This window comes from Sardina pilchardus, chromosome 24, assembly GCF_963854185.1.
Source record: "Sardina pilchardus chromosome 24, fSarPil1.1, whole genome shotgun sequence".
Lineage (NCBI taxonomy): Eukaryota > Metazoa > Chordata > Actinopteri > Clupeiformes > Clupeidae > Sardina > Sardina pilchardus.
In genome coordinates this window covers 7,625,417-7,651,490 of record NC_085017.1, presented here as the reverse complement: position 1 = coordinate 7,651,490, position 26,074 = coordinate 7,625,417, and the positions used below count along the sequence as shown (strand labels likewise).

The 26,074-nt window shown below is 39.4% G+C and overlaps 2 protein-coding genes across 3 annotated transcripts; one reads left to right on the top strand and one right to left on the bottom strand.

The window, feature by feature from the left end:
* Nucleotides 1–4,450: 4,450 nt before the first annotated feature.
* On the top strand, nucleotides 4,451–12,049 carry LOC134072692 (uncharacterized). Its single transcript, XM_062529493.1, has 9 exons — nucleotides 4,451–4,623; nucleotides 6,269–6,423; nucleotides 7,629–7,699; nucleotides 7,812–7,957; nucleotides 8,674–8,781; nucleotides 9,209–9,345; nucleotides 9,464–9,537; nucleotides 10,653–10,798; nucleotides 10,970–12,049. Exons 1-9 carry the CDS (start codon nucleotides 4,557–4,559, stop codon nucleotides 11,092–11,094), a joined length of 1,029 nt encoding a protein of 342 aa, XP_062385477.1. The 5' UTR covers nucleotides 4,451–4,556; the 3' UTR covers nucleotides 11,095–12,049.
* A 6,402-nt stretch (nucleotides 12,050–18,451) lies between these two features.
* LOC134072532 (DNA-directed RNA polymerase III subunit RPC7-like) lies at nucleotides 18,452–22,592 on the bottom strand. 2 transcript variants are annotated; one of them, XM_062529269.1, is made up of 8 exons: nucleotides 22,342–22,592; nucleotides 21,888–22,054; nucleotides 21,671–21,800; nucleotides 21,409–21,477; nucleotides 20,739–20,795; nucleotides 20,533–20,603; nucleotides 19,420–19,551; nucleotides 18,452–19,332 (listed from the first exon to the last, which is right to left on the bottom strand). In XM_062529269.1, exons 2-8 carry the CDS (start codon nucleotides 21,999–22,001, stop codon nucleotides 19,246–19,248), a joined length of 660 nt encoding a protein of 219 aa, XP_062385253.1. In that variant the 5' UTR covers nucleotides 22,002–22,054; nucleotides 22,342–22,592; the 3' UTR covers nucleotides 18,452–19,245. The 2 variants fall into 2 exon arrangements, with proteins under 2 accessions (XP_062385253.1, XP_062385252.1); XM_062529268.1 differs by having other exon boundaries at nucleotides 21,888–22,009.
* Between the last annotated feature and the right edge of the window lie 3,482 nt (nucleotides 22,593–26,074).

Below are 26,074 nucleotides of genomic sequence, written 5' to 3'. Positions count from 1 at the left end.
TATATAAATACTGTAAATGGAAATACAGTACCTTTACTGTAAAAGGTATTCACAGTAACTTACTGGCCAATTGTTGCCAGTAAGTTACTGTAAATTTTACAGTAAATTTTTTACAGTGTATCTTAGCAGGTAGTTTTACTTTTCTGGTGGAATATACTAAGTTTCCATCTCCGAATCGAAATGGCCTGCAACTGGGGATTTCTGTTTGCAGCACCTGGTTCACTTGGTCTGGGCTGAGATCTTTCACATAGTTTTCCAACCATTTCTCCCCACATACAGTACGAGTACAAGCAGTGTCAATAATAGCTGACCCCAGGGATTCAGCCAGGAAGATTTCTGAGTCAGACATGGAGGCTTTTGTAAACAGTGTGATGTTACATTCCTCAACATTTTCTTCTTCAGTTAGTTTTACATGTTCACTCTTCTTATGAGGGCAATCTTTAGCCCAATGAAACGTGCTTTGACAAATGGCACATCTTGATCGCTTACCGAATTTATCCAGTGGATTGGTACCCTGTAAAGGCTGTCTCTGTTGTCCAGTCTGTACAGTGTAACGTTGTCCTCGTCCTTGCGGCCTTTGCTCAGTAAAGAACGCCACATCCTGCTGGTTTACTTGTATTCCGCTTGACGAGCCTGGCGTTTGTCCTCCGAAAATCCTCTGAAGTGCCGATTTCATGTCGGCGAACTTTAGGTCCGTGCACGCAGTCAATGCAAGTTGACGGCTTTTCAAATCCAGACAAGCCGTGTCCAAGAGCTTAAATGCTAACACGGCATCGGGTAGCGTCATGTTGTACTTTTTCATTCGGTTATATCTCTGCTCAAAGTCAATAATATAGTCCGACATGGACAGGGAACTGTCTTTTGTAACACTATCAAAATGAGAATATGCTTCATATGCACGGTCTTTTTCCTCCTTTAGGAACACACTATCCAATTTAGCTAACAACGTATCCATACCGGTATCACTGTCCAAGTCAGCTGCAGGTATTTCCATAGCCGTTTCCCGGGCTCTACCTTGGAGCCCCAAGGCGACAGCGAGTGCATGTTTCTTTGCGTCAAGTTCTGTCACCCGCGTCCAGACGTTAATTTCATTTTTCCAACTCTCGTATGGCCTGGTCTCGTCGAACTTTGGCGGAACTTTGTAACTAGCAGCCATCCTCTGCTACCAATGTTAGACCCAATAAACACTACGTTTATATCCGTTTAGTATCATTTATTCCAGTTCAGAACAGAACAACTCCGTGGCTACCATTACCACTCCACTGGTCAACGTGTCCTACATCATTACACGCACCCATCCACATATCCGTTTCCGGGGTCAAAGGGTAAAACACAAGTTAACAACTGTCACTATAACAGAGAATATCACAACCTCCTTCTAATTCATTTTGTGAAGGATACCAGGAAGGAACAATAGGAGGATGGAGGAGTGAAGGAGAGGCAGATATGAGAAATGAGATGTCCTGCTCACTCACACATCACGTTTAAGAGATGTCCATTACTGATGATCACCTCTTCAACTGGAATAAACAGACCAATTTACATGCAAATTGCTGCGAATATGAACTTATAGCCTAACCAAAGCCTAAAAATATCACATGAACATGGCTTATTCCCGCTTATTGAGCCTGATAATGAGATCATGTTTGATAGTTCTGGAGACATGAGTGAATACTTATTTAAATTCAAACACAACTGAATAAATGTAATGATTGTTTGAATTGAGTTATTTTTGTTAGTTTGTTATATTGACATTGGTTGAAGACTTGAGGTGAATGTTTGAGATAGTTGTTGCTATTTACAATCAGATCAGTTCAAATGGATCTAATATTGGATCCTTCCACCAAGCCTTCGACTCGCTTTTTCTAGAAATGAGTTCATATCACTTGAATGCCAGGTGGAGTGAAATGGAAGCAAACAGACCAAGCCTTCAACTAGATGGAATGATTTCATACTGTATCACTTGAATGCCAGGTGGAGTGAAATAGAAGCAAATAGACCAAGCCTTCAACTCAAGCAATGAACCTAAGAATAAGTTCATGAAGGGCTATTATTAGTTAATACAATAGATCTAATCTATGATACTGTAGAGTCGTTTCTTTGAATAAGATGGAGCTGCCAAGCCTTTGTGTTGTCTCCTAAGTCAGTAACATAAGCCTATAGACTGGTTAACTTTTAGTAGCTTATTACCTCTTAATGTATGATTATGACAATGTGGGTGATGAACAACCAGGCCTATTTCACATAACACAGCACAACACTACAGTAGATACAATAACAATGCACAGTACTGATTTATGGAAGTCGTAAATGTAATGCATACTGTACTCAGAAACCAGTGGCCTGAATGCCTGACCAAAGAACCAAAATGGAAAAAAGCATCGCAGGCACCTTCCTTCATCTGTGTTTTACTCAATTAGGCACCTACAGAGGACTCAGCAGCAGTCAGCAGAGGTGTCTGATGCCCCAGATCCACCTCCCGATTGGTTGGGAGATGATCAAATACTTTTCCAGAAACAGCAACAAGATGTCACAAATAAAGTCCATATTAATAGCTTAATGTTATCTGCAATAAGTATGCTAATGTCTCAAACGTATACAGTTCAATGTCTTATGTACCTGTTATCAGTTATAAGGTTCTCATTAATCCCTCTGATAAATGACTAATTTTCAATCCAATTCAGTTTAATTGTTATAAGGGCTGTCAAAATAACTGATTAATTTAGATTAATTAATTTGAGATAAAATAACTGATTAAAAAAAATGAACGCAGATTAATCGATGACCTTTGACCCGGTGCCATTCTCGTCAGTAACCATTAGACCGTAAAATGGGGAGACGAGAATGTGCTGCCTAGATCATTGATTGGAACATTTACTTAAAAAAAAAAAAACACGGCCTGACGGTGTTAAAAAGAAAGTGTTGATTAAAACAAAGTCCTTTGCAATGTCTGCAGCACATAATTTGCATATCACCGGATCCTTTTGGCGATCTGCACATGATCAAGCCCACTCTTGCAGCTACTCAGAGATGCAATTCTAGTTGGTCTCTGTAAGTCATGTCCATTACTGTAAAGCAACACTAAAACACTTTTCCTCTGTTGCACGCATGCTTGTTTATCCACCATATAACGATGTCTACAGACGAGGTAGCATGTTGTATGATTTTATGAAAGTATGATGTATTGCGACATCGAAGCAAGTCAAATTGGTAGTTTCTTTGGTCTCATCTCATCGAACTACTTTACCAATCTGGTAAAGTTACATAGTGCGGTTATAGCCGATAGAGGGCCGTGAAGTGAATGCAGAAGTGCCGTTCATCCTGTTACGAGTTGATGAACCACTGAAATGATTTTGGAAACATTCTGTTAAGGTATGAAAAACTCTTTAGTGTTGCTTTAAATGCATAAATAGAACTAGAAAAGCACTCAGAGAGCACAGACCTCCGCCAAGCGAAAACATAACCGCCTCCTGGAACAAGACGGTGATAAGGATCACTCTCCAAATGTAATCGTTTCTTCCTTGGGTCATATCAGACCTTCCCTGACAATTCCATTGAAATCCATCCACAACTTTTTTGAGTTATAGCAGAGGTATTAAAAAGAAACATCAATTTGTGAACACATTTGCCAGATTTTCAATAAAGTCAGAAATGCAAAGATCCAGTTTTCTTCACATGGCTTTCTCATTCAAATGCAGAGATTTTATCATGCTTTGTTTTGGGAAGCACCTTGCATTGCAAAACTGCACAAACACTGATTGCCCATCTTGCCAAGTCATGCCAACCTGAGCTCCTGACTGACTCAACACATACTGATCGACCTAGATTCTGTATACCCATTGCGTGGGTATGAGCAAGGATTGTGTGCATGTGTGTGTGCGCACGTGCGCACAATACCTGTGGTAGAGATGCGGTCAATGAAATAATAACAAAGTAGCAGACAAACTTGGAGCCACATTCTCATGTCAGAGTTAGGTTGCTTTGAATCAACTAATTTAATTGCTAATTAAATTAAATTGATTGTGCATTAGAGATGCAAAATTAATTGGCATCTCACAAAACTCATACAACAATGGCAAATGAGAAAAATCTCAAATCACTCATCACAAACGTATAGAATAGCCCTGTCCCAATCCTCTCAGTGGAGCAACTGGGTAATACAGTATGAGACATAAAGTGCAAAAAACTATTTTGAAGAAAGTGTACACTGATAGAGCTTGTGTGAATTGCCCTTAATTTCAAACTTGTAAATACTTTTGATTAGACCTGAAACATCATATGACATTGCAGAATCTCCCTCTGTTGATTCTTGTTAGCCTCTTGGTTGGTATCTTTCAAACAATTGGTTTATTAATATAATAACTTGCATAATCGATGGCCACTCCCCCTTGAAATGGTGCAAGTGCAACCCCCTTTCTTCGATATAAAGAGTGGCTTAGCGTCTGACCACCTCCTTCCGGGCTACAACAATATTATCAATTTTACCATAGATTAGTGGTCAGATAGATTTTTTTTTTAGTGTGTTTTATCTGTAAGTCTTTCTGAAGATTTGGAAAATGGCACAGCCTGCCAGACTGATCCTGTGTGTTGGTCTAGTGTGTGCTGGGATATTTGCAGTCTCTTGTGAGTACCTACTTATTTATAATGGCCGGGTTTCCCAGATTCGTTAAGAAGCTCTTAAGTGATAAGAACTTCTTAGGAGCATTCTTAGAACGTTCGTAGAGAGCTCCTATGAAGTTCTTAGCACTTAAGAGCTTCTTAACGAATCTGGGAAACCCGGCCAATGTCTGTTCTGTGCTTTGAAGTTCATGTGACGGGCATGAGACTGCTGTAATTACTGCTGCTACCACTATAGCACTGTTTAGGAGGTTTTGCATCTGAACTCTTCAATCTGCTATGTATGTAGAGCAAAACCGTTTACTGCAAAACTCAGACTCAAACTTTGTGAAATGGTTGAAATAGAACAAACCAGTTTGTGGTGCGTCTGACATGTTGAAGCATAAGACAGGTGTCCAGTCCATTATTCTTTGAGAGTTTCTAGGTATATTTGGTTTGGATGGGTGATTATTATGTGTGAAGGTTTAGATTACACAATGTTAGATAACATGAGCTATGGCATCAGGGTTTAGGACATCATAAACTTATTAATTTTTATACATAGTCTATCTACAGATTCTCAAACGATAACCAAACTATATCCTTACTCTGTTGACTGCAAAGTTGTTTGTTAAGGTTAAGTTTGGCTAAGGCCATGTTTATTGAGTTATCAAAACAGTTATAAAGGCTGAACCTGAATTTCAACATGTTACAGTAAAATAAAACGTTATCCTCTTCATACAACTTTACAACATCTGGGGTTCCGTTTTGATTGATATTGGGATTATTAGGCTCCTCTTCTACTGCAATGTATTGTATCGATTACAAACAATACTTTTTTTTCTATAGACCCTTTCACGGTTCACGTCACTGAAAAGGTGTACGTGCGCGTGTGTGTGTGTGTGTGTGTTTGTGTGTGTGTGTGTGTGTGTGTGTGTGTGTGTGTGTGTGTGTGTGTATGTGTGTGTGTGTGTGTGTGTGTGTGTGCGTGTGTGTGCGTGTGTGTGTGTGTGTGTGTGTGTGTGTGCGTGTGAATTGACTGAAACATCAAGGAAACGTCAAGAAAATTGCCTGCTTATACTACTTTTTCGTTTACACACGGGGCTTGTCAACCAGATAGCCGTATTTGGCGTCCTAATGAATCTCTGGCCACTTGCTGACATCATCTACCCATTCTGTTATCAGCTCAAGATCAGGCAAACAATCGCCATTAGCTAATACCTATTTAAGTTTCGTGGTCTTTGAGACCTTGACACCTTGACAGCTCAACATGCAGGTCTATTAGCTGCTTCTGACCCCATGCTGCACGCATACCCAACCTAAGCTCTGGATGTTTACAAATGTTGAAGGGGTATATTGTAAACTTGTTTGTATTGTATTGCATTGTGTATATTGTACACCCCCAGGAATTCGGAGATCTCTTTCTACAGACTGTCGTTGCATTTCCTCTTTATTATATCGGAGTTATGTTCATACTTTGTTGCAAAAGACACATACTATATTTTGTTTGTTTATTATTTTTCTACTTTAAAACTGATGTTGAACAAATAAATGAACTCAACATACAGTATGACCTGCCTGATTCTGGGGCATGTTCTGCTATGTGTTAACCAGTGATAATGGGGAGGAATGGAGATCTTATGAAATCACTCTTTTGTTGAATCTCCTGCAGCCACACAACCCAATGGACGGATCCGCACTCGACGGGCAGTGGCTATGGATGCTTATTTATTGTCCACAGAGATCACCAACTTTCCGTTTACCGACTCCCTTCTCCATTCCGACACTGTTTACTACAGATATGTAGAGTCAATGGTTGATTCAGTGGTAAGAGGAAACATATACACTGTGTAGCATGCCTCTTCTAGAATTAATTTTATTGGACAACTTGTGTAACCTGACTTTCGCCAGATCCTGTAGTTCGCTGTCTGCTTCACACAAGGATCTGGGACTTCTCGATAGGAGATGTATTTCTGAAGGCGGGTCCTTGTAAAACATCCTCGCATGTGATTTGATAAACCACTTGCCTGTTATCTTGAATGACGTGCTAGGCTTCTTCAAGCTCTTGCCAAACCCGGTCGGAAGAAGAGTAAAAACATCCTTGCCACCAGTAAATGTCTTCAAAACTATTCTCTGTTAATCTTTTAAAGAATGAATACGTGATAGATTCGACAAAACGGTTGAAATAGCAGAATCAATGTCAGCACAAGACTCCTCGCTCCGTGCCGCCATTGTTATTTGAATCAAACACTCGCTTCGGCGCTCCTGATTGGTTGCTCATTTTTTGAGCACTGGCACAGGGGTTTGGATTGCCCTCGCGTCCAGACCCTTGTGTGGAGCTCAGCGAAACGCCTCTGGTGGAGCATGGCGGAACTACAAGGGTCTGGCGAGAGTCAGGCTACAACTTGTGTGGTGGAGGGAACAAATGATCTGTTCAGTCTGTTATGCATGGTGTGAATGTCTATGTAATAATAACAGTCAAGCACGCACATCCAAACTCTAAAATTGGGTGCTAGACAAACTGGGCATAACAACATCAACTAGAAAAGCATTCCGAGAGTGCAGCTACCTCCGCCTGCATTGTTCTTCCTAGGTTGCCATTACACCACTAAGCTAGATACATAAATGCCTCTGGAATCCCAACAGAATTACGGATAAATCCCAAAATGTAATCGTTTCATCCTGGGGTCATGTCTGACCTTCCCAGGAAATCTCATCGAAATCCATCCATTACATTTTGAGTTATCTTGCTAACAAACAGACAAACAAACAGACAGACAGACAAACGCCGGTCCCCAATGAAAACATACCTCCTTGGCAGAGGTAAATGGAGGAAGTCCGCTAATGCCCAAAATGTTACATAGTAAAATTCTGTTTGGAGAATTCTGTTTGCAATCACACACACACAGACACACACACACACACACACACACACACACACACACACACAAACACACACACACACACACACACACACACCTCAGGGATTCATGGATGATTTTGAAAAAATACTGTTCTGTTATAATGTACAGTTGACTCAAGCCTTCAATACCTCTGGTGGCACAGCAGGATATTATCTGGGGACTGCAGACATACAATTCACGTAAGCACTCATTCATACCAAATCATTCTGACATAAAAACAATTTGATATATCCTCCTTACTGACTACAGCATCTTACAATTTCTAATCGAATGATGTCTCCTCTCTTGTAGGAAAGGTCAACTGATTTATACTCAGGCGACTATTCTTTTCAAGACTCCAAACTTCTTCAACCACATTTTAGTTGGAAATATATTCACAGACTATATGAGTCAAACAACAAGCACACCGTTCACAATTAACTCTTTAAACACATTCGGTAAGGGCTTTTTAACTTTCTATATAAGATAGATAGTGTGACCGTTTGCTTGACGAACGTATAGAGTTTTTCGAGCCATGCCCGTTCCACAGATGATTGACGTGTTTAATTTCCATTTCAGAGCTTCCAACTCAGTGTCTGTAAGTGGGTTAGGAATATGTTTTCAAGTAGTCTAGATGGAAACAGGGGTCCACGCGCACCCCCCGGCTTTTTTTATGTTACCTGATTTTTTAGAATCCTTAAAGTGTTTTTTTTTCTCAGAATCTGCCAGGTACCAAGCTGAAATAATGTCCCAAAGGCTTCATTTTTAACCCTTTGTTGCACCCGACCGGAACCCGAAAAACCGAATAATTATATAGAAAGAGGCATAACATTCGAAGTAAACAACATACAGAGACAAATGAACACATTTTTCCATACATTTCTAACCCCAGGAATTGAATGAAATGGTTATTTTTCCAGACTCTGAAAATAGACACTTTAAGGATTCTAAAAAATCAGGTGGCATAAAAAAAGCCGGGGGGTGCGCGTGGACCCCTGTTTCCATCTAGACTAAAGTGATTTTGCAAAAAAAGAGAAACCCATACCCTACCACTTTAGACCCACAGTTATTACAGGAACAGAGAGTAGGCTACTGGGCAACTTAGATAGTGGGTAGATAGTTTGTGGGCATCCAAGAACGATGTCTAAATGCTAAAAGACCTCTGCTTTTTCAGTGACCCCATCTACTGTACCCACCACCACCACCTGGTCTCCCAGCGCCTACAGCTCCAGAGGGGTGTTCGTCAGTGAGAGCACGTTCCCATTCCCAACCAGTTCCAGCAGTAAGTCAGCCTTTACTACTCCTCGTTCGCTGAGCCCCGGCAGATGACACACAGATTATGTGATAATGTTTCAGCCATGCACATAGCCATCCTCATAACAAAAAGAGGAAAGTTCCATACCAAAAACAAAAAAACTGGATCCACGTCCGCCAGGGTTCCGAGACGAGGTAATTTGCCATGACTGGAATTGTAGTGACATAAACACAGTAACCTGCCGTTTAGAGTCCAAGATTCACTGTATGATGTTAATTATCTATGAATAAATATGTGTAATCCCTAGTTGAATCTGACAATATAGTTTTCTCATCTTATATTCTGTAACTTCATCACTATCTCGTATTAGTTAGAGTATGTTGTGTTATAAGAGCAAAGGATAAAATATTTATTTACTTTATTTTATTCCACTTTATTCCCCCACTTGCTACAGCTGTTGGGCCTCAACTGCCAGCCGATTCAACAGCCTATTGCTTCTACATGGAGATCACCAATCGAGTCTTTCAGGACTCTCTCCTGAATCCCAGTTCAGCCAACTACATTTCGCTACAGTCTGAGGTTGAGGATTTGGTAAGTTATTAGTGGTAGGTTAGTAAGGTAAAGGGTGATTAGAATTTTTCACATACTGTGACAGCTCATTTCTGGAGAAATACTAAATATGTAGTGAAATGCTGGCTCCTTTTTCCAGATGGATTATGCCTTCAACTGCTCATACTGCCCCCTGCTTGATCTCTACACAGGCGCTACGTGCATGGCCTTCAAGTATGAACCTCTACAACACAGCCCAGTACTTAGGATTTTTGTCCAGGGATTTTATGTCACTGTCACTTTTTAGAATTAAACCCAGACATGGTTAGCAGGGTCACGTGAACAACAACCAAGCAAAAAACTGGGCTTAAATACATGGATAATCTAGATAGATAGATAGATAGATAGATAGATACTTTATTGTTCCCCAAGGGGAAATTCAAGATCTAAATCAGATGAAAGAGCCAAAACAACAAGGGTCAGCTGGCATCATACAGAGGGCCTCTCTCATTCGTCTTTTCATCTATCCTACCTTTCTTCCTCGTCCTTGTTCCCACTGATCTAGATAAAGAATGATGGGGTGGCAACAATGGCATAGTATCCAGTGTTCTTTATAGCTCAGTGGGTGCGAGCCTGGAGGACCGAGCATCAAGAATCGAGGAGAGAGGTTGAGAAGGGGCCAGAGAATGAGCAAGCAAGAGACAGAAGCAGGTTTGAATAATTGTGGGGAACAAAGGCAGGAAGTGACATGTGACAGGTGAAGGCGGGGTCAAAAACACAATGGAAGCACACGAAACTATGAAGAGTTCTGTTTCAAAAGCAAATATGTGTCATTTTAATGACGCTTCATAAATCATTTTAATTGTGAATTTCAAGTAACATCAATCAAACTGTGGTAGGGTTGTTCCGATTAGATTTATTTTTAATTAATCTAAACAAACAAGCAGCAGTTTGATTACTGCACGGCATGATCCAAACAGAGCACTGAGGTCCACCTCATGATCAAAAGCTATACAACTGTGGCACTAGTTTTGTTCATGCTCAAAATGTGTAGCCTATATGTTGCCATGTTTTTCATGCTTGCCAATATGTTGCCGTGAGTTTGGTTCCAAAATGCTACATCCACCATTTTAATGAATTTTCATAAATATTTGTTTTACAATTTGTTTTCCCAGTCATTTCAGTAGAAATGTGGATATTGGTATTTGATTTATCTTAACTCAATCAATCAATCAATCAATCAATATTTCCTGGAATGCACAATTAAATAACATATATGTTTAATGTTTTTAAAAACAGATATATAGCGTTTTGGAATGAAACTCTTCACAATGCCTCTTCTCAAACAGGGCGGGGTCTTCCTCAGTGCTAGTGAAGATGAAACTCACTTTCCACACACGAATGTTGAATGCTGTCGTGGTGAAATACTTATTCCTGCACCAAATGGCTGCACAACCACCCACAGATCTGAAACTTAACCTCGCGTATACAAGAGGTGAGGAGGACATTTCTCAGATTATGAATCTTGTTGTGTAAATCGTATTATCTTCACACATAAATCAAGATTGTTCATTTTACAAAGTACACTAAACAGCCAGTATGTCAAGTAAGATTGGTGGAGAGAATTTTGAGAGAGATTGGTGAAGAGAGTTGGCTGCCTTTTCAGATGTGCAGACACCTGCAGATGCCACATATCCTCTTCTGCAAGGACCAGCTCCTGATCAACTGCCCAGGTTGTCAGAATCTTACAAAGGTGCAGCACATCTTCAGCCATGGAGTTATTCTCAGTGATGCACTCCAATTCCAGCAAGCAGCGGGCCAACAATGCCCACAGCAAGCCTTGTGTTTCTCTTCTGTAAGGTCTTCTTTTGCTTCTGAGAACTGGGTTAGAATATGAGCGATGGTAGAGTATAGTTAAATAGCTGGGCCCGCGTGCAGTAGCCTGAAAAGTTGTGTGTTCAATTCCCGGCTTCCACCATTGTGTCCTTCAGCAAGGCACTCAAAAAAATAAAATAAAAACCTCAAGATGCTCTGGGGACAATGTGGTCCCTTGATCTAATTGACATAAGTGTACTTTGTCCGTTAAATTAATACATGTAAGTAGACACAGTGTCATGGTTGTTATATGGTTTACTTATAAAACCATCCCCTCAGAGAGCCTTGTGTTTGTGTTCTACAAGTTTGTGTACTGCTCCCGAGAACTGTGCTATAAAATAGTGTATATTTGTTTATAAAATGAAACCCTTAGTACCTGAGATCACCACAAGGGGGCCCTAACACCATTGAGTGGGGAACTCTGCCTCCTCCCAGATGCCCAAACCATTACCCTCTGTGGTTTATGGTAACCACAGTGGGCTTCAACTACTCTCATTTTAAAAGTTAAGATCAGCAGATATGATATGTTTCACAACGAACAGATGAAGTTGACTTAATAGTAAATTAATATTTTCCAAAAGAGACTCAATTGTTATTGAAGAAGGGAAAACACTGACTGAGACACTGACTTTTTACTTTTTTGTGTGTGTGATGTTACCACAAAAGTCATTTTCTGTGGCTCATAAACATCGAATTTGTGTACACTGTCTACACTGCACTATATCCTGTCAAGTGTGCAGTATGTAGCTACCATCTGTCTATACTTTGTATATCACATTGCACTTTTCTGCTTTTTTGCACTTCTGGTTAGACGCAAATTGCGTTTTGTTGTCTTTGTACTTGTACTCTGTATAATGACAATAAAGATGAATCTATATAATCTGATAATCTACTTTGAAAGTAGTCTTATGTGTGGGGCAGTCGATGCATCATCAAAGCCAAGCTAAATTTGAATTGACCTGATTATGCTTAATGAGTCAAGTTTACATGGGCCTAATCTTGCAATTAGAAGGTTTTTCTAGTATGGAAAAAAATGCTGTTTCTCAATAAAACAGCAGGTAGAACTCCCACTCAGAGATGGTCAAAGGATGCTAGAGACGGTTGATAAAGCGAGATGATTCAGATAAGGGTCGTTTCCTGTATCTTTTAAGAGTCCGGAAGTAGCTTATAGTAGGTAGGTCCTAACTCAAAAGTTTAATTATTTATTCAGTGTCCAAAAAAGTTTCTCATTGGCATCACACACAATAGCAATAAAATACACATTATATTTAAATACATTTAGCTTATCTTATTGCTTATTCAGAGAAAAGCTTACGTTTGACATAATGGACACACCTATTTACTGTAGGTGTCCGGAACTACGTGCCATTTTGTTGGCAAATCCCTTTATGATTCATCTTGGTAACTAGACCATCTTTGATACTATGGAAACCAACCATCCATACAAAATACACTCCTAATTTCAGACTAAGACAGCAGGTTGTGAAGCCCATATATTAGAAAGCTACCGAATTTGGCTCCATACATAAATAGTGGCATACATATAGGAAGCTAGATACAGAATTGTCTATCAATGAGGCCACAAGCTGGGGGCAAACACCCTACCGTCTAGGGCAAGGATTGTTAAGGCGGAGCAAGATACATCATCAAAAGGTAAAAATTCCCCTTTATACAGAGCAGAGTCCCATTTAAGTCTATGGCCTCTGCTCTGCATGTATAGACTAAAGGGGTCCAGGGTTAGAGAAAGCTGGACATAGAAATGATTAGTAACAAATTAATGAAGTGTTGTCAACCATTCAGTAATGTAACCGGCAAGCAACTATTGAACTATGATGCAATTTACTAAACAGCATTGCTCCAATGACCGAGTCTCATAATACTAAAGGACAGAGCTTGCCATCTAGTGGTGATATGATGGTAATTTATGACATATTACCACTTTAAAACAGCATTACAGTAAAACAGCGTTAAAACTTTAACTATTATCAAGTGGCCACAAAGTGGACTAGATGGAGAAATATATGCACTGCCTTCTGATTTGACCAGGATGATTGGGTTTGACGTGTTTGTCACCCCTGATCTTGTTACGCCAAAAGTAATTTTTGATGCTGAAATACCAACTACCATAATGCAAATCTGGCACTTCAAATATTTTATGATGTCATTCGGTTGAGGGGTGAGGGCGGGAGTGGGTTTGAGAACACCTTTGTTAGAGGTAGGCTAGGCCCATGGGATCCATGCCAATATATCCCGCCTCAGCTATAATACTTTGTGGTATGCAGACAAACGGATCTTGATCCGGCAGGATTGTGTGGTAATCAATATGTCAGCATGAATGCTGCTATGATTAAGCTTAAACATCAGCAATATAATTATAATTTATATATTGAAAGGGGCGCTGAGGGGGGGGGGGGGGGCAATAAAGACATGACTGGGGGGACGTGATGAATAGGAAGGATTTTTTTTTTGAATAATGCCTTTCTTTTTTTCAAGGGAGATCTAAGATTCATAGCAGAATAGCCACACACACATAGGAGTTAAACACAGCAGTCATACACAGACCACCATGAATTAAAGTATCTGTAACATCTAGTGGACCAGGACAGGAAATTAAAAATGAAGCCAAAATATGGAACAAATATTTTAACGTTACCATTTTGGCGGGTGGATGGGCTCACCTGGGGCTTGTAAATTCCCCATCACCAATGGTGTTGGATCAAAGTGGGGAATGACAGAAAAAGTCTACTGATTTAACCAAAATGATCAGAGAGACTGATTACTGATATGAGACTGATATGAAGAAAAGACTCAAAAGACAAAAGTGTATGATTATTTTTCCTCCAAATCATATCACATCTTTTACTAAAACAAAATGGGCAGAAATATGAGAAATGACACACATGTGAGTTAGGGACAACCATGCATCCCAGTCAAGAAAGGACACTTTCAGGTGAAATAACACACAAATTAAAAACATTCAAACAAAACAAAACAACTCCTTTTCCAATATCAAACAGATCTTATAAACAAGTGAACTGTGAAATATTGAGCATTCCAAACATGTAACTTTCATTTGTTTGTATATCTGGTCATTTCATTTGCCAATTCAATGACTTATTTTCTGATTTGTGTCACCTTGAATAATATATTATTGCCGAACCTGTGCTGGAACTGGATTGTGTTCTTAAAGATTAGGTCTTTTATTCAGTTAAAATAGGTCTCAGGTATGCAAATACACATTTTAACTCCTCTGCCACTTAACACACCTAATGGAACATGGTTCTCATGTTTGAATGTATGACTTGCTTCAAAGTACACCCTATGACGAGCCCTATGACGATCCTGTGGATCCTGGAGTTTAGATTTTTCCTCACATCCCTCAATTATATTGAATCAAATATAAGAAAATATAAGCAAAACACTTTCAGTTGTCACTCCCCTTTTAAAGATCAGTTTTAAAGAGCCTTTAACCTGTAGGCTACATTTAGTTCACAAATAACCCCTCTAGGGACTCGTTGTCCCTGCAGTCAGCAGGCCAGTTGCACACTCACTCAAAACCTGAAACAGAGCATAGCGTGACCCTTATTTATTGTGACCAGCCAAGGGAGAAGAGACATTTGTGCAACAATCCTGCAGCCACACTGAGATTTGAACAAATCTGTGAACAAAATTTGAGAAAAATAAGCATTTTTGCAGAGCTAAGCAATATGTTTTAATTCCATTAATAAAAAATGAGAGTTTCAATTTCAGGACTCTGCAGAAGAGACACTTCTCAGAGACAGTCCTGGATATATAGAGACATTAGCATTTCTGTTCAGTTTATTTGAGGATGTTCCCTTGGCTGCCACTCCCTCACAAAAAGGTCAGCTCCTCAACCCCAATGACTTCACTCTTCGTGACTTGTTTGTCTAAGCATTACCACGTGAGATGCTGTTGACGTAAAAATGTCTTTCACATGAGATATATAGGTGGGTGTGGATATATGAATATTATAAACCATTGTAAAAACTATTAGCAAATCAAAACTCATGTCTGATAGGTGGCCACACCTCATCATAGTCCTTAAAAAGTGACTTGGCCTTGACATATAAATGGCCCGTTAATATTTACACTGAAAAACACAAAGAGCCAAATTGTCACTTTAAATCTACTTTAGGTTAGATATCAGAACCATTTTAATCTGTATTCGAAGTTGGAACGGCAGGTATTGGAGATGACAGGGTCTCTAAGTCTGTGGGCAAGAGTGGTCCTCCTGGGTGGACTTTTAAGTGTTGGAAACTTCCAAGTGACAGGTGTGTTTTTGTCTTTGACGTTTGTACACATTGATGTTAGATGTATATTGTGTAAAGGTCAATGAAGGAATTAAGATTATTTATTTGTTGTAAAGTAATAAAACATTTATAGTTTTGATGCCATAATGTGCATGTTTGACATCTTTCAGATGCATTGACTCAGATGAACATGGATTGTCCAATGTGTGTGTGATTAGGCTATGTAAATATCTATCGCTAACATAACCTTTACATGAATATCATGCTAACATAATAAGCCAATACTATTCTCCCCTATGTGGATTTTATGGTTTAGTGGTGTTAGTGGCATTAGTTTACACTACCAGAGACTTATATTTATATTACAGGATGAGAGAGCAAAGTCACAGTTCTTAATTTGACCTTGACCTCTCCCTTAGGTTATCCGCTGTCTGGAGTGCAACAATCGGTCAAACCAGTAGCTTTTCTCTTCAATCTGGAAGTCACCAATCGGATATTTGATGACTCACTCCTGGATCCTTCTTCAGTCTACTTCAAGAGCCTGAAGTCTGAGGTGGATGATTTGGTAAGTCTGACTTAGTCATATGGCACTCTTCATGAAAGCCCTTAGTGGGAGAAGTGTGATTTCTAGTGTTATTAATGGTATATTAACTTTGTGAACTGGGTATGCTGGGCTTTGTTAAGAAATCTATGCAGTAACAGTCAAAACTTTGTTTCTTTTCAGATGGAGATCATTAGACTGAACCCTTTATAAATACATAAACATTAGGTAGAAACATTTCATGCTAGCTATATAGACCACTTACCAATTCATATCAACTGTCTTACAGTAAGATGTCAGATATTATTTCATTTATGTAATCAATCAAGGGTGTCCTGTCGATTCATGATACTTTGAGTGAAATCAAGACAAGCTGAGACTTCATTTGTGTGAGATCAACATTCTACATGTATTGATAAATATGTTGTCCACACACTGGAAAGGCTTTATATTGATAGCATTAGTATAATGATGGATATTCAGATGTATTTGGTTTATTCATTTTCATTTTTTTCAGATGGATCGTGCATTCAAATGCACTTCTTGTCCCACACGTTACACGTTTGCTGGTGTTGAAGATATGTCATTCAAGTATGAGCCTTCTCTAGTCCACCTTACAGTCATGCCTTGTGACACTATTTGGCTGATTAAACCTAAAACTGTCTTGTTACACCAGAATTGTTTATGCTCATTGCACAAATAGTGTACAGCATTGTTTTCACTTGTATGACATCTCTCTCTCTCTCTCATAGACAGCAGAAGTCATCAGTGATTGTGAAGATGAAACTTCTTTTTAACTCATCATACATGAATGCTATTGTCATCAAATTCGTGTTCATAAACAAGATCATGGTGAATCCACCCAAAGACCTCCAAGTTAACCTAAACGGGTTAAACCTAAACTTGGCATAAGGTAAGGATTTCTTAGCAATATCCATGTGATTCCATCACAATATACAATACACAATACTCAATATTTAACCCAATATATTAATAACCCAATATTTGAATAACTATTTTCCAAAATGCCATATCCATCATTTGTATGCATTCATGTAGTATTTATGTTTACCAAGTAATTTCAATGAACTGCAACTGGGTTGTTATTTGATACATCTTTACATAATCAAAACAACACAACTGTACTTTTTATTGATATTACCTTAAATACACAATTAAATAACATGACTTATAATTAATGTTTTCAAAAAATGAATTTATAGCATTTTGGAAAAGAGCTCTTAATCTACAAAGAACACTGACCAGCCAGTGTTGGGGAAGAAGGTCAAGGATGCCCGTTTCCTCTCACAGAATGACAAGCATCCTCCTCTACCTGCCAGTCTAACTTCTCTACGCCACACACGCTGGGGAGTACTAGTGCCCACCTCTGCATTCATAGACCAGCACAGGACACCCTCTCACTCCAGGCCTACCGTACTTTCCCAATTATTAGCCAAGGTTCATTGATTTTGCAAAATTTCTTCAGCAATGAAGTTGATTCATGGGGGCAGTTAATAGTATTAAGATGTTTTTTTTTAACTTGCATAAAACACATGTGCTGCGGTTTACACAATGTGGCTAATATACAGGAAATTACTGTACAAGAAGGCATGGGAATCATGCTTAATCATGCCCCTCCATTTCTTCATTTAACAGATGGAGCAAATTGTTTGCTTATAATAAAACTGAAGCCTTCATTTCAATACTTCTGATAATTAATTTCAGTCTTAATTTTTGTCAACTGAGCAATTTTGAAAATGTTGTAGTGTCTCTTCGCATACACTACATGCACTTATTTAAGTGTTTTTGTATGGTTTGTATATTATAGTATTTGTCTATTTTCATTATTCTATTGATTGAATTGACATTGTTGTTTATTATTGCTCTCCTATTCTTCTTAATGTAGTCTTACCAACTTTGTAACTTCTCTACTGTCAAATTTAACTATTGTATTGTTGTTATTTATGGTTCTCGCTTTAGACAAAAGTATCTCCCAAAATCCCAAAGCCTTAGCACAAGTAAGAATGCATGTACAGTATGTGTGCACATCTATGTACTGTATACTGCTCCTTTTATCCACTACTTTTGTATGCTAAGAGCTTCCATACTGTCAACTGATATATGACCAGAATATATATTCCAGGGTGTTCAGAGGTCTGTACAAGATATGAATAAAAAAAAAAGTAGGTGCATCTGTGTGTTTCCACTGGCGCTACATTCTCGTAAAACCCAACCAAGAATTTCCAGATGTCAAATATAGCCATTTGGCAGTTTATGCCAGACCAGAGCTAAGCCAGATTTGAACATACACATACAGTCGTGACTACACGGGTCACTATAACTCATCTTGAAATATCAACAGAAGAAATAAACCAAATTACCAGTATGGGTTTAATAAAGCAATCTCTTCATACTGAAATGTAGCCAATCTTACCCAAAATAAGATTAATTCATTCAGCAATAAGGCCTGAGAACAGTTTAATGGTACATTTTACTGTCCAATAGCATTGTTGTTTTCACTAACTTCATATTGATGCTCGTCTATACTTTCATGCAAAGTGCAGAGTCACATTTGTGTCATTAGTACAGCTTCTACATGCTGAAAGACAGAGATCGCCCCCTACTGCTTAGATGACGTCCAATATCTGACAAAACAGACTGCCATTATACAGGGATTGGTATCATTTCTTTTTAAAACAATGACATGACTTATGACAGAACAAATAAAACAAATAACAATTTTAAACCGTTTTTCTTTTTTTAAAATGACATTATTAGTGGTTCATAAAAGATCATAAAGATTCATAAAAAATAAAATAAAAAAAAATCCAGGCACATAAAATAAATTCTGCAGTGTGAATCTGCGTGACTTTGCCAGATGCAATCTCAGAATAAAACTCCTGTTCTGGTCCAACCCCAAGCTGGCTTTGGTACTAGAGGAACAATGATCAATGGCTGCCTCAAAGAACGATCTCCTAACTGAAAAACGTACCACACTCCAGCTCACAGCAAGATTATACTCTTAGCTAACTGAAAGTATTGATGAACACTATGGTTATGTGTTAGCAGCTGAGCACACTTGCCACAGTCAAGTATGATGGATTGTAGCAGCTCACCTTACAAAAGGTGTTATAGTGTCCTGCCATGCCTGTCCGCTTGAATCTGATTGGTCAGAACACCTTGTAAACAATTGGTTGTCTACTTTATGTTAAAGGTAAACAGGTAAAACCCAGAGAGAGAAGATTTACAGAGACTTCAGTATATGGCTTCGTCCATATTGTCATCACTGTCTCCACCGAAGTCTTCTCCGTTGTCAAAGTAGGACATGATGTAATCCGTTTCCTGCCAAGGGAAATCAAAATGTCAGTTGCACGGCATGACAGATATTTTACACGGCATTGGAAATAACTAAATAACTTCTCTTTTTACATCTTCAATGTCTTCATCATCATAATCATTCTCCTCTTCCGGCTCTTCGTCTTCCTCGCTTTTCTTTTTTTTGTTCCCTTCGTTTTCCTCCTCTTCGTCAGACTTCCCTTCCGCTTCTTTCTTTTCCAGCGTCTGTAGATTAAAACATGGTTACTCACGCAATTTTGTAAAGTCCTGCAATAAAATTACAACTATCCCATAGGTGAAAGGTTACAAAGAAATGTTCACCCTGCCAATGTCAGTGGTTAAATTACAGAATAGGGGTGTAATGGTAGTTGTGTAGCTCGTTTTTGAAGACTCGGTTTGGTTCATTTTTGGTTCAGTAAACCTGTAGTACGGCTAACCTAATTCACTGACAGTATTTTTATGTGCAATGGGCATATTATTTTGAAAAGGTGTTTTTTTTCCCAAATGTTTTTCCATTTTTTTTTTTATGTTAACTGACTAAATTGACATATGGCCCGCTAGTACTTAATGTTTGTGTGGGAACTTGAATTTGAAGCCTGTTGATGTTGATCACTATTGAGACTGCATTGGTACAGTCGGTACCACATATGGAGCCTAATGTTCTGTACCTAAATGGTTCGGTACTAATACATACCTTTGCACCCTTACTATGGAACACATTCAAGCACACGCACACACACGTACGCACGCACACGCGCACACACACACACACAAATAATAGACCCTGTGTCCTTAATAGTATATATCTTCTTAAATACACTGTATTACACTGTAATACTTAAATAGACTGTAATATCACCAAACCAATGCGCTAGAATATACTGGTGAGAACAATAAGGTGCTGTGTCCACCAAATGCGTTTTTTACAGCCAGAGCGCCCAAAACCTCCTCCTCTCGGAGTGTTTATTAAGTGTTTATTGTTGCTAAGTTACCAAAACCAGTGACTGTTTATAACGAGAAGTGCCATTGACGAGCCCGGCGCTGTTCTAAAAGTTGAACAGATTTCAACTTTGAGCGCTCTGAGCGCTGCGACAAAAAACGGTCGGCGCCGGCGCTGTGAGCGCTGAGCTACATAGACTTAACATTGAAAATTGTCGCCGTCGGCGCAAAAAACGCGTTTGGTGGACACAGCACCTAAGATTGTACCTCTAGTTTCTCGATAATCTCCTCTTTCCCCACTTCCTTCTTCAGCTTCCTCTTCATCGGAGGACGCGCCTCTGTGTGTGTGGCGGGGGGGGGGGGAGAAAAATGCTTGATTGATGTTTGCAAAATTTATAAAAACAAGCAGCATTTCATGTGTGTAACACTATTTCATGCTCAATAACATCCACCTCTGTTTATGGTCTACTTACTGGCTTTTTGGGGCTCTCGAACTTTGATGCAAAGTTCCTTCGGCAGTCGATTCCAGTCTGCATCACAAACAGCAGCTAATTCAACACGTTGATAACACCTACGGTAATCCTGTTAACATTGAACTCTGGATTTGCATTAAAAAGTTTGAATAATTGATCCTTTTCTTCGAAAGTTGGTTTAGTTTTCTGTGTGTATGCCTCTGCAATTTGATTGAAACACTGAAATGTTGCACCTTGCTACATACAGTACATTTGCCAGGCTTCTGCGTGCTATCTCTCACTCTCAATAAAACACACTTAACTATTCTGCCTACATAATATTCTATGTTCAATATTTCTACTATTGTCAAAAGTATTACAGGTCAATAAGCAACCTCTATCCACATGTGTCCTATGCTTTGCTTGTGCACATGATGAAACCATTAGAATTAAAAAGTGTACTTTAAGGCACTTTATATTATATAAAAATGTTAATTAAATTGTTTGCCTTATACAAGCTTTTGACCGGACAGGGCTCAAGCAGAGTGGTATGGTAAATCAACAATCTTTGCTTTGACCATACTTAACTGAACTACTGTATACTTGAGTCTTTTGTCACAGACAGGGCAGAGGCCATCAGCATGCACAATAAGAACATCCACCTTCATTGTTCGGGGATTGTATTGCTCACCTGGGGTCCACTCAATGGTGTTATTCTTGGGTTCCGAGGTCTGGTACTTGTCGGTGTATCTTTCTACATCTGAAAAAGAGAACAATTAATGTACATTCGCACTTGTTAAATAGCACTATGACGCTCTTTTAAAACTGGTGAGTTGAACGGTAACGCCTAGAGAAAGTGGTTGGATTTGTAATGCTGATTGTGGCCATCTCTCTCTCTCTCTCTCTCTCTCTCTCACCCACACCCACACCCACACCCACACTTTACCACTCACCCCTCTTGGGTTTAGCAGGAACAATGTGAAATGGCAGGTTTTTTGTAGAAGCTCTGAGCTCTTGCTTGAGGGCGAGCATATACTCCACTGCCTCTCCCGTCTGCAAAGGCACTGGCTGGAACTGCATAGGCTGCACAGATATTCAGTTAGTGTCAACCACTCTACAAAAAAGTGTCAACATTTATTAGAATGATGACCAGAACAAAGAGGGTCTTACAGGAAACAGGGGAGAGGGCTTGTTCATTGTCGGAGGCAGGGCCTCTCCTCTTTTGATACCAAGGGCGTCGACATTGAAAGTCAGTTGGCCTCGTCCTCTGCCTCGTCCTGCCATGGCTATATCTGCCAAATGAAGTGGGAGAGATTATGCACTTCGAAATGATGGGGCTAAAATGACATTAAAACAACACACAATCCTGTAGGTTAACTAAGCAACGTTACCATACAAAACACAACACCAGGAAACGACAGAAATGGCACTAATAAACATTAGCAGCTGAATAGCTAGCGTTGGGTAGGCCACCACAAGACCGTCAAGACGTCAAGTTCATCCATCTGCAATCTCCCTAGTAGTGCTAAGCCTACGGACACCAACGGATATGCAAAAACATGCAGGCATCGCTGCTATAAAGCACATTAACTGAATAATGTGATTGCTCTCTGACATACGTTACCTGCAGTAGGCTACCGCACGTCTCCTGGTGAGCTGCTAATTCACAAGTGGAAAATGGCTAGGCAGATAAGATTTTAGAGCCACTTTACATCCAGACATTAGCGATATCGATGCCAGTGGGAAAAGCTTCTTGCGAGGGGCTGGTGCTGCCCACAGTCGTTCATTCATCTGAACTTATACATGGTTTCCAACACTCAACGACAGCCACAGCAGCCCACTCTCATGCTTTCACGTGCCGAGTTACCATGTGAGCTGACATGTTTACCTCTGACGTGCTTAGCGCAAGCGCAGTAGTTCTAGCGCATATTGGTGGTCCGACAGGAACATTGAACGAGGGAAATCAATACCTCACATGATAGGTTCCGACTTTCCTAAACATCTTTCCAGAGTGTAAGGTGATGTTACTGTAATTCCTGTCGGTTTGGGGTAAATTGCTTAATGCACCCAAAGTAATAAAATTGCAACATTTATGCAGGAATATTGATGAGTCGTGAAAATTAGGCCAAAAAAATGAACGAAATGAGGCTATACCCTGCATTGTTTAGGCTATCAATTTTCAACCCGTTGGTCTACTAATGCCTAAATCTAGCACTCTGAAAAAGGAATTTGTTGCCCGCATTCCTAAAAAATAACGGTAAGCAATCTACCTGCGATATTTCCAACACATGAGGAGGGCGCTGTTGTATAAAGATTCCACCCGAAGCATAGGCCTACTTGGTCTGTTGCACAGTCATAAGAGTCAGGATAAACCACTGCCAATTTTCTGATTAATGACATCAAGTTTTTATTTCAAAAATCTGTTTCATTCTTTCTTTCTAATAGCCTACACTTTTTTGAGATTTAAATGTGTCCTTCCGGGTGGATCAGTAGGCTATGCACTTAACCAATAGCCACTTGAATGATGCACATTTGCATGGTTAAAATAGGCATTATTAATAATAAATAATAACAACTTTTATTTATATTCTCAAACTCAAGTCGCCTTACAGAAGCAAAGCAAAACAAAACAAGAGTGGAGGGGGAAAATAAACAAAACAAACAAAACAGCAACAACAAAAACAAAATGCAGTAGGCCTACAGTACGTCTATGCAGTGGTGGAGGTAGTGTTCATGAAACAGAAAGGTCTTTAGATGAGCTTTGAAAGGAGGGGCAGTCACTATTAGCCAAACTAACAATAGGGTATTAACTTTATCTGGATACATAAGAACCATTTCCAAATTCCAGAGCTGTGTGGATGACTTGAATCAATTAAAGTTCCATTACTACGCCAGTGCAAACATTGCTAACAATCTGCATGCGTCAATGGGATAATACTTTGTACCACCTCCTCCCCACATGTGCCTGCCCTGCCCACTTCTAAATAAAATAAGACTCTTTCCTAAAATAGAACCACATGTTTGATTAAGACTCTGGGAAGATTTCCCAGCCAAACAAAATAGGTGGTTATTATTGACTCACTTTATTACATAAGGATTACAATTATTGACCCCCCCAATTCCAGTCTCTTGTGTGTGTGTGTGTGTGTGTGTGTGTGTGTGTGTGTGTGTGTGTGTGTGTGTGTGTGTGTGTGTGTGTGTGTGTGTGTGTGTGTGTGATATCTAGGGCAATACAAGGTTTTGGTTAGGTTAGGCTTTAATGTTCCAGTCGCTTATTATTTGGTAAAGTTATATCAATCTTTCATGGGTGGAGATTGTTTGAGAACTATTGGAAAACATTCAACTGATTTAATCCTGACCATTTAACCTCTCTGATGTTTGATGTTCTTTTGTAACAAAGCCTCTTTCGGCATTTGATTAATTGGGATTACCTTGCAAATTCCTGGTCTCCAGTATAGTGGTGCTTGCATGGAAGATGTTAAGATTCCAGGAGAGCCTCTTTTGACCTTCAAAAGAGAAAACTCTATCCGCACAGCCACTACCACTGCACCACAGCGATAGGCCAACACATTTTACCAAATTAATGTAAACTGGAGTTTTAGTATTGGGGTGTAAGGCTATCAAATATGCTAAACATGTATGTTAAAAATATTCTGCTTTTGAATTCAAAATCATGAGTCAGTTCAGATCAATCAAGCAGTAGTTGGTCATTTTTCAGGTTGTAATTGCTTATTTTCTCATAGTGACTAACCAATTAAGGCATGGAAGAATAAACAAAGGCTTTTCTCTTTATTAATGCTATCGAATGTTGACAAAGGCATAGGCTCTTGTAGTGACAGGTCCTCTACCTTCCAGTATGGGTTGGGAGGACAACCTTCTTCAAATAAGGATAAGGCGGTGCCTTCCACCTTCCACTTTTACTTCTCAAATACCAGCTGAACTTGTTTTCTGATATACAGTATAGCAAATGTCAAACAATAGTTAGAAGGATCCATTTCAGTTTTACTTAGATTATTCCATCACAATTAGTGGTATCTCAAATACAAGGCAGTTAACAGAGCCCATGCATGGTGAAAAGGTCAGAGCAAATGTGTGGCAGTAAATGCAAGGGAACCCTTAGCACCCAAAGAACTATACCTCATAGTGTTTTGGGACAGAATATTATAGTAATGTTATATAGATGTTAGAGGATTTTAGAATATAGAGGTATAATACACTATATAGTATATACATAATAACATAGTTATGTATTATTTGTTTTTCCTCACAAGGGTAAACTCCACTTTCACAGGTGAGGAGCGGGCAGGAGACAAATCGGGGGAGGAGCAATGAGGGGGGCCAAGCAGTTAGGCTGGAGTAACCAGCAAGTTTAATGTCTAGCACTTCAAAAGTTACAAGTCAGCATGCATTTTTCCTAATTGCAAGGGTAAAACGGTCAATTGTTCCAGAAAGCAATGCACTTATAAGGCATGGCCTGAAGGTGGTCTGTGCCAATTTTGGTGAGGATCAGATGAAATTTGTTAGTGTTTTGATTAAATCCAATATGGTGGCCAAATTAGTTACACTGATGTCACAAGTTGTCACCTCTAGAGCCTTCCACAGTATTACCAGATGCCACTAGTACACTTTCATTCTAAGCACCACAGCATCTACAGGCCAAAAGGCATGTTTCTTAATTGTAGTGCCCCCTAGAGGTCAACAGTCACCAAATGTTTTGAGCGTCCTCCTGATGGGGTCATGAGTCCATGTATCAAGTTTGGTTTTGATACATGCAAAAGTTGCTGAGATATGAGCTCACTTCCTGTTTGGTGGCTTTGCCACCAATTTTGACTGGCTGTTACGGACGAACGGTTATAGTTCCAAAGAGTAGGCTTTTAAGGTTAGAAACTATGTGTTTTAAGATTGCTGCTGCCTGTCCAGGTCACCCTTGTAAAATAGGTTTTTAATCTCAATGGGACTCTAACCTGGTTAAATAAAGGTTAAATAAAAAATAATTTAAAAAAAAAAGTGTTTTTGATGACACCCAAATTGGCGGAAAATCCATCATGGCGGAAATTGACGTCATAGGATGCGTTGAGTTTGGCTTGGTCCAAGGATTCCAACTATACCTGATTTTTGAAAATCAGAGAAACGGGTCAAAAGCTACGTGCATGAACACACGTCCAACTTTGACCTGTTGGTGGCGCTAGAGCATATGAGGTGCCAACATAAAACTTGGCAACACGATTCATGGGACTGTCCCAATCAGTATGCCTTTTTACCATACACTTCTATGGGATGCCATAGAGAGTATAAGAACACTGACAAACACAATGGGTGCCTTCGCAGCTTCGTTGCTTGGCCCCCAATAAAATATA

What these genes read in the sequence shown, in the direction of transcription:
- LOC134072692 (XM_062529493.1), top strand. Translation starts at nt 4,557, where the DNA reads ATGGCACAGCCTGCCAGACTGATCCTGTGTGTTGGTCTAGTGTGTGCT. An exon ending in TGGGATATTTGCAGTCTCTT is followed by an intron (nt 4,624 to 6,268) that starts GTGAGTACCTAC and finishes AATCTCCTGCAG; the next exon opens with CCACACAACCCAATGGACGG. An exon ending in ACTGCAGACATACAATTCAC is followed by an intron (nt 7,700 to 7,811) that starts GTAAGCACTCAT and finishes CCTCTCTTGTAG; the next exon opens with GAAAGGTCAACTGATTTATA.
- LOC134072532 (XM_062529269.1), bottom strand. Translation starts at nt 22,001, where the DNA reads ATGGCAGGACGAGGCAGAGGACGAGGCCAACTGACTTTCAATGTCGAC. An exon ending in CACCATTGAGTGGACCCCAG is followed by an intron (nt 20,796 to 21,408) that starts GTGAGCAATACA and finishes TTTGTGATGCAG; the next exon opens with ACTGGAATCGACTGCCGAAG. An exon ending in ATGATGAAGACATTGAAGAT is followed by an intron (nt 19,333 to 19,419) that starts GTAAAAAGAGAA and finishes TTCCCTTGGCAG; the next exon opens with GAAACGGATTACATCATGTC.